At 36.9% G+C, this 7,427-nt stretch overlaps 1 protein-coding gene across 3 annotated transcripts; it reads left to right on the top strand.

Moving 5' to 3' along the window:
- The first annotated feature begins 344 nt into the window (after positions 1-344).
- LOC105009369 (E3 ubiquitin-protein ligase TRIM47-like) lies at positions 345-4,856 on the top strand. Of its 3 annotated transcripts, none has more exons than XR_004575767.1 (6): positions 345-1,028; positions 3,023-3,118; positions 3,244-3,444; positions 3,580-3,739; positions 3,853-3,932; positions 4,121-4,856. XR_004575767.1 is itself a non-coding variant. In XM_029120070.2 (6 exons), the coding sequence occupies exons 1-6, from the start codon at positions 429-431 to the stop codon at positions 4,591-4,593; spliced, it is 1,581 nt and encodes a 526-aa protein (XP_028975903.2). In that variant the 5' UTR covers positions 345-428; the 3' UTR covers positions 4,594-4,856. The 3 variants fall into 3 exon arrangements, 2 of the variants coding, with proteins under 2 accessions (XP_028975903.2, XP_028975902.2); XM_029120070.2 differs by having other exon boundaries at positions 3,589-3,739; positions 3,873-3,932; XM_029120069.2 differs by having other exon boundaries at positions 3,873-3,932.
- Positions 4,857-7,427: the final 2,571 nt, after the last annotated feature.

Here is a 7,427-nt window from a genome sequence, read left to right as displayed (position 1 = left end):
TATAGCTTCCTATGTTTTTTCTTTTTCTATTTTATTATTCTATGTTTTATTATTATGATGTTGTTTTGATGTTTTCATTTCAGTGTTTGTTTTTATGCTATTGTATTTTTATATTTTTTCTTTTTCTTTGTAAAGCACATTGCATTGCTTCTATGTATGAATTGTGCTATATAAATAAACTTGCTTGCTTGCTTCTGGAATATGGAGAACTTATTATCCAGACCTTGAGGAGAACAGAGAATATTTATTCCGTCTGTGATACCTCATTCATGCCCTCTACTGGCCAGACCTGATATCTTTGTTTGCCACATAACCAGGAAGTAACAGAACAAAAACCCCTCCTCTGACAAAAATAAATAAATAAACCTGTCCAAGGACAACGAAATTCATCTCTGGTTCTTTTGCTTTGTTTGTATGTGTGTGGAAAAATGGCAGATGCTGTAAGTTCAATCCGTTGTTCAATCTGTTTAGATCCACTGAAGGATCCTGTGACAATTCCATGTGGACACAGCTATTGTATGAGTTGTATTAAGGACTGTTTGGATAAGGAAGACGACAAAGGTATCTACAGCTGCCCCATATGCAGACAGACCTTCCTCCAAAGGCCTGCTTTAAATAGGAGTACAATCCTATCTCAATTGGTGGAGAATCTGAAGGAGACAAGACGCCAAGCTGCTCCTCCTGATCATTATTATGCTGCTCCTCCTGATCATTATTATGCTGGACCTGGAGATGTGGAGTGTGATTTCTGCACTGGAACAAAATTCAAAGCCGTCAAGTCCTGTTTGATGTGTCTGGCCTCTTACTGTGAGACTCATCTTCAGCCTCACTTTGAATCTCCTGCCTTTAAAAAGCACAAGTTGGTCAAAGCCTCTAAACAACTACAGGAGATGATCTGCTCTCATCATGACAAACTACTGGAGATTTACTGTCGTACTGATCAGCAGTGTATCTGTTATCTTTGTACAATGGATGAACATAAAGGCCATGATACAGTCTCAGCTTTAGCAGAAAGGACTGAAAAAGAGGTAAAATAGGAGCTCCACAATTATAAAATTGTTATTTATTAATTTACTATACATGTGTCACAATTAGTGTTGCACGATATATCGATACTAGAATTTGAAAACGATACAATACTAGGAGTTTCAAAACTTTTTCATTTCATTCGCCAGATGCTTTACTGTGGTAATGTTTCCCGAAGCCAAGCAGGGTATGTACCTTTAAGGGATTTAGCGTCATCAGCGGTGACGTAGCACTGAAAGTTTAGCTTGCACTCTGTTTGCGACTTGTTGGAGCATATTATACAGTTATTCATTTTATTAGGAAAATACCATATACATAAAAAGAAGTGGGCTCAAGAGAAACCAAATTTTCCACATTTTATAAATGACTTTACCTTATATATACATCTTCTGCAACAAACTAAAAACAAAAAAGCAATGAAAACATGTAATGTTTTGAAAGCTCTGGATTATCTGTAAAATGTATTTCTCTCTCTTTCTTTTTCTTTTTTTCTTTTTCTCTAAGCTAATGTATGTATTATTGTGTATGTAATACCTCTTGTTCTTGTGGCATTGAATAAAAAAAAATATGTTTGCGACTTGTTGGTCAGAAGCGCAGCGTTAGAGTCTTTCTATTATCTCGAGATGTAACTCTAATTAATACACGGTCTAAACTATTTGTCGTGATGGTAGCAGCGGGGAATACTGGCCATCCGCTTCTAGGGTAATTTTTGGTGCTATTTCGCTTCAAAGCCAACGATAAAAGGTTGATCCAGATAAAGTATAATCAAACAACCAAGCTTAGTTTTGATGTTTACTAGAAATAGTAAACTGTTTAATAGTAAATTGCTTACCCTAATTAAAGCCATTTGTTTTTAGTTTTATTTATCATTTAGTATTTTATGATTTGTGCAATGATTTGTTCTGATACTACAATCAGTGTCAATATTGAAGTTGAGATTTTGGTGTAGTGACAACAGTAACATAACCATCAGAAAAAGCATTATTATAAGGTGTTATAGCTGGATAAACAGAAACAGTCAACACCCAAACATTTCAAAGTACAGTAGATAAGCAATCAATAATTTACTGTAGGGCTTCAACTAAAGACTACTTTGATAATTTATTAGTCTTTCAATTACTGGGAACTAATTGTTGATTTAATTGTTTGTCCTTATCTTCTGCTATGCTCTATTTAACACAAATGCAAAGAGAAATTATAGACATTTATTGTTTCTGAATGAAAAATATAAAGTAGGGAATAGTAAATCAGCACAGAATCGTATAGCAGGCTGCTTTAACTGAAGTACACAGACTTTACTATTACAATAAATTGATTGTCTGGGGATACATCTTTCCCAAGTTTCTATTGCCAAGAAATATTGAATTTGCTAACTTTGACACTCATCACATGATCCATCAGTATTACTGTAGGGACAGTATCTGGTGCAGTTTGACTATAAACAATGTCCATGTACACATGTAGACCAATGATGTGGTGGTGGTGTTGATGATGCGTTAATGCAGCTCAATTTTGCATTAAGATGAACAATGTCTCACCCCAAAACACAACACATGCCATAAAATAAACTTGTTTTAGATTAATGTATCATTCAGAACCCTCTTCTGCCTCTATCGTCGTGGCTACAATGTGTGAATCACTCGTGTTGGCACATTATTCCACAAACTGTCTTTCTGATATCTTCAATGTAAAGTGCAAACTGTCTTTCCATTGGTGTAGCTTGGAAACGGCTTCAAAAATGTTGACAATTTAAATAAAAAGGTTTGCTGTGTCCCACAGATTCAACTAATTGACAAAATCAACAATTTTTTTAACTAAACATTATCGATGTTGCTGATAACTGTTGCATCTCTAATTAACTGTTAGTCCTAATTTAGCTGGTCTTTGATGAATACATTGAATTCCATTGAGTTAATTGAGGGTACACAGTATTTCAAACTTAAAAAATGTACAGGTTAATGTCTCTTTATATGTCTTAACTTGTATGTCACTGCAGAAACAGTTGGGGGAGAAACATATGAAATCTCGGAAGAGAATCCAGGAGAGAGAGAAGGAGATTCAGGAGCTAAGATGGAATGTGGACCTTCTGAAGGTGAGTTTTGGGGCTGCTAAGAATACATAATGTATTTAAATGAACAGTCTGTCTGTGTTCCCGGTTAGAGCTGAGTGAATGAGCTTGTTAAAATGAACCCCCTTCCCCTCTCTCTGTCATAACAGCACTCTGCACAGGCAGTGGTGAAGGACAGTGGGAGGATTGTTACTGAGCTGATACACTCCATTAGAGCTCAGGAGAAGACTGAGGTGAGTCGCACTGAAGGACTCTTGGAACAATTGGAGAAGGAGGTTTCTGAGATGAGGAGGAGAGATGTTGAGCTGAAACAGCTTTCACACATAGAGGATCACATCCATTTCCTCCAGGTAACATCAGTAACTTACCTTACAATATTATGTAATGGCTACGTCTTAACTACCTCTTAACAATTTCCACTCTCAGGGAAATTGACTTAAATCATTGTCTTTTTCAAAACCTCCTACTCATTTTCGTCTCTGTAGAGTTTCCAGTCTCTGTGTGTCTCTCCTGAATGTAAGGCTTCAACCAGCATCAATGTCAATCCACACATCTCCTTTGAGCATGTGAAGAAATCGGTCTCTGAATTGATCGATCAACTACAGGATGTATTCAAGAAGGAAATGGACAAGATGTCTGGAAAAGGTTAGCCAAATTAATTTAAGAAAAACAACATGCTATAATGCATTAAATGTTTCTTCTTATAATCTTACCTGTATGTAGATATGGGACATGAGTAATGTGGACTTGCGATATAGGTGTCTGTCTGTTTCCATAGCTACTACAGTTCAGACTGAACCACCTGCTGGGCCAAAGACCAGAGAGGATTTTTTAACATGTGAGGAAATACAGTCACACACACAGACCAACACAATCCCTATTCATATGCACTTAATGTGAACACACACAATCATAGACGCACAGACACATTCCACTCATAACCACAAGTGGGCAAGCATACTGTTTATTAGAATGTGAATATAATCACACACAAACTTTCACTGACTTTGTTTTTCTTCTTCTCAGACTCCTGCCAGTTGACATTGGATCCCAATACAGCAAATCAGTTCCTGTGTCTCTCTGAGGGGAACAGAAAGGTGACATGTAGTGAAGTGGAAAGATTTACCTTCTATTACCAGGTGTTATGTAGAGAGAGTCTGACTGGACTCTGTTACTGGGAGGTAGAGTGGAGTGGGTTCTGGGTTCATGTAGCCGTCTCATATAAAGAGATGATCAGTAATGATCAGTCCTGGATTTTATACTGCTCTACATCAGGCTGCTGTTTCTACTACAATAATAACAGGACTGATATCCCTGTCCCCTGCTCCTCCAGAGTAGGTGTGTATCTGGACCACAGGGCAGGAAGTCTGTCCTTCTACAGTGTCTCTGACACAATGACCCTCCTCCACAGAGTCCAGACCACATTCACTCAGCCACTCTATGCTGGTTTCAGTGTTTATAAAGGACTATCTGTGAAGATATTAACACCTATTCAGTGATACATCTATCAGTCTGCTTGTCTGAATGACTGATTGACTGTGGCTAGAAATTAGAAATGATTTTGAGATTACAGATTATATCATATAAAACAGTATGATATACAACCCCGTTTTAACAAAAAAGTTGGGATGCTGTGTAAAATGTAAAAGAAAAAAAGTATGCAATGATGTGCCGACAATTTAAACTATATTTAATGTAAAATAGTACGAAGACAACATATCAAATATTGAAACCAAGAAATGTTATTGTTTCTTGGAAAATATATCCCCACTTTGAATTTGATGCCAGCAATATATTTCAAAAAAGCTGAGACAGAGGCAACAAAAGATTGGAAAAGGTGTGTAATGCTAAAAAAAAAAACAGGTGGAATATGTCACAACTAATTAGGTTAATTGGCAACAGTTTAGTAACCTGATTGGTTATTAAAAGAGCATCCCAGAGAGATGAGTCTTTTAGAAGTTAAGATGGGGAGGGATTCACCACTGAAAAACTTTGCAGGTAAATAGTTTTCTCAGCGTAAAATTGCAAAGCGTTTGGGGATCTTTTCATCTACCTTACATTATATAATTAAAAGATTCAGAGAATCCGGAGAAATCTCTGTACTCGAGGTACAAGGCCGAAAACCAATATTGTATAGCCGCAATCTTCTGGCCCTCAGGCAGCACTGCATTAAAACGATTCTGTAGGGGAAATCACTGCATGGGCTCAGGGACACTTCCGAAAACTATTATCTGTGAACACAGTACGTCTCTGCATCCTCAAATGCAAGTTATTGCATGGGTGACGTGCACATCTGTGAAGGCACCATTAATGCTTAACAGTACAAGTTTTGATGCAATATATGCTGTCATCCAGTATTTTTCAGTGAAGGCATTGCTTATTTCAGCAAGACAATGCCAATCCACATTCTGCACATATTAAAACAGCATGGCTCCATAGTAAAAGATTCTGGGTGCTAAACTGGCCTGCCTGCAGTCCAGACGTGTCGCTCATTGAAAACATTTGACGCATTATGAAACTAAAAATATGACAAAGTAGACCCTAAACTGTTGACCAGCTGAAAACCTATATCAAGCAAGAATGGGAATACATTTAACTTTAAAAACTACAGCAATTTGTCTCCTTAGTTCCCAAACACTTAGTGTTGTTAAAAAAAGAGGTGATGCAACACAGTGGTAAACATGACCCAGTCTCAACTTTTAAAAAACATGTTGCTGGCATCAAATAAAAAATTGGCATGTATTTTTCCAAAAACAATAACATTTCTCAGTTTCTACATTTGTTGTCTTATATGTTGTCTTTGTACTATTTTCAATTAATATAGGTATGAATTATTTGCACATCATTGCATTCTGTTTTTATTTGCATTTTAATTCTTTGGGGGGGAAATGGGGTTGTGGTTACTAATTTGCATGTATAGAGGTTTCAATTAAACCAAGTGGAACAGATCTGTTCATTCAGGGACCATAGTGTATACAGTATAATACACTTGATAAATGATTTATTGCTTTGACATTTTGAGTCCTAGGAGCGTGTGCTAAATATAGAAATACTTTTTCTACAACTGTACGGTCCATTTCCAGACTAGTTCATTTTAGAACTGAGGAGGTCATTCAGGGTTTATGATCTTCTCACAATGTAAGATGCCTGAGGTGAATTGTGTATTAAAATGGTCTTATTCTGCATATGTTCAAAATGGTGTCTGTGCATTGGCTTCAGGGCAGAGTGGTCGTTAGGAGTTAACCTTTTGTCACCAGGGATGCTTCAATAGAGTCATAGGGTCATTATGAACCAGAAATATTTGATGCTCCAAAGAAGCGTTTCCTCAGTTTCTATAGAACTCAAGTGCCGTTCTTTAAGCTGTTAACGGATTAGCATGACATGCCTAATGGGAGCATGCTAGGGTTTGTGTTTGATCACCCTGCTGCTAAAGTGAAGCTGTACAGTTAATGCACCATTAATGGTGGAATACCATATTAACAACAGGGAAGTTTTTCTTCATGTAGTATGTCCAAAATGAAAAGTATGAGGCTACACAAGTATGGAGGTCATATCAAGTTTCTCAGAGCGAACGTGGTCTGACCGGTTCTTACCTGCGCTGGCCAGAGCCCTGCAATCCTTGGGTGTTGAATTACCTCAGGTTCGTGGAATTTCAGAGGTTTTTCAAATTAATTGAAAGAATTAACCTCCATCTTGAACAAAATCTCAGACTCGCTGCTGTGCGAGAACAAAGACCAACAAGGCCTGGTAAATGAAGTTGTGACTTTCTGGAGGAACAGACCCAATGATAAAGAAAATCTGTCTTAGAGTCAGGCATGCAGTGTCTAAAAATGTGCTTAACTGAATCAACGTATATTTTAACTGATATAACCATTGTAGTGTTTAAATTATATAGTAATTGTACTGTAACTGATATAACCATTGCTGTGTTTGAGAGAATACCCAGGTATTTTCTTTGGGGAAATGTAACAGACCTTATGATGCAAATTATTAGAAGGAAAGTGAATGACACTTCCAAAACTTTTTTTAATGCTGAACGCTTGAAAAGAAGAGGAATTTTTGGATCGTCTGCGTAATTGTGCTATAAATGAGAAATGGGAAGAGTTGATATTGCAAGATGTGGAAGGGTGACTAGAAATGCCATTCACTAAAGTTGAAACATTTTTCTTTAAACCATCAATGACATTAATTTTGTTTGTATGCTTACATAATCGATGTGTGTATTTTAAAAGTACCCCACCATATGTCTGTAAATGTAATGGAAGTATTCAATGTCACAAATTATTGTAACTCAGAGAAAGCTGATTTGAAACTCTTGATTGATCTCATGAAT

The sequence above is a fragment of the Esox lucius genome, chromosome 5, assembly GCF_011004845.1.
Source record: "Esox lucius isolate fEsoLuc1 chromosome 5, fEsoLuc1.pri, whole genome shotgun sequence".
Classification (NCBI taxonomy): Eukaryota; Metazoa; Chordata; class Actinopteri; order Esociformes; family Esocidae; genus Esox; species Esox lucius.
Note: the sequence above shows the minus strand (reverse complement) of the source record. Positions and strands in the feature narration are given on the sequence as shown.

Bases quoted from the DNA above. Each gene is read 5' to 3' on its own strand.
- LOC105009369 (XM_029120069.2), top strand. From the start codon at position 429: ATGGCAGATGCTGTAAGTTCAATCCGTTGTTCAATCTGTTTAGATCCA. The intron at 1,029-3,022 runs GTAAAATAGGAG...ATGTCACTGCAG, and splicing joins CAGAAAGGACTGAAAAAGAG to AAACAGTTGGGGGAGAAACA. The intron at 3,119-3,243 runs GTGAGTTTTGGG...CTGTCATAACAG, and splicing joins GGAATGTGGACCTTCTGAAG to CACTCTGCACAGGCAGTGGT.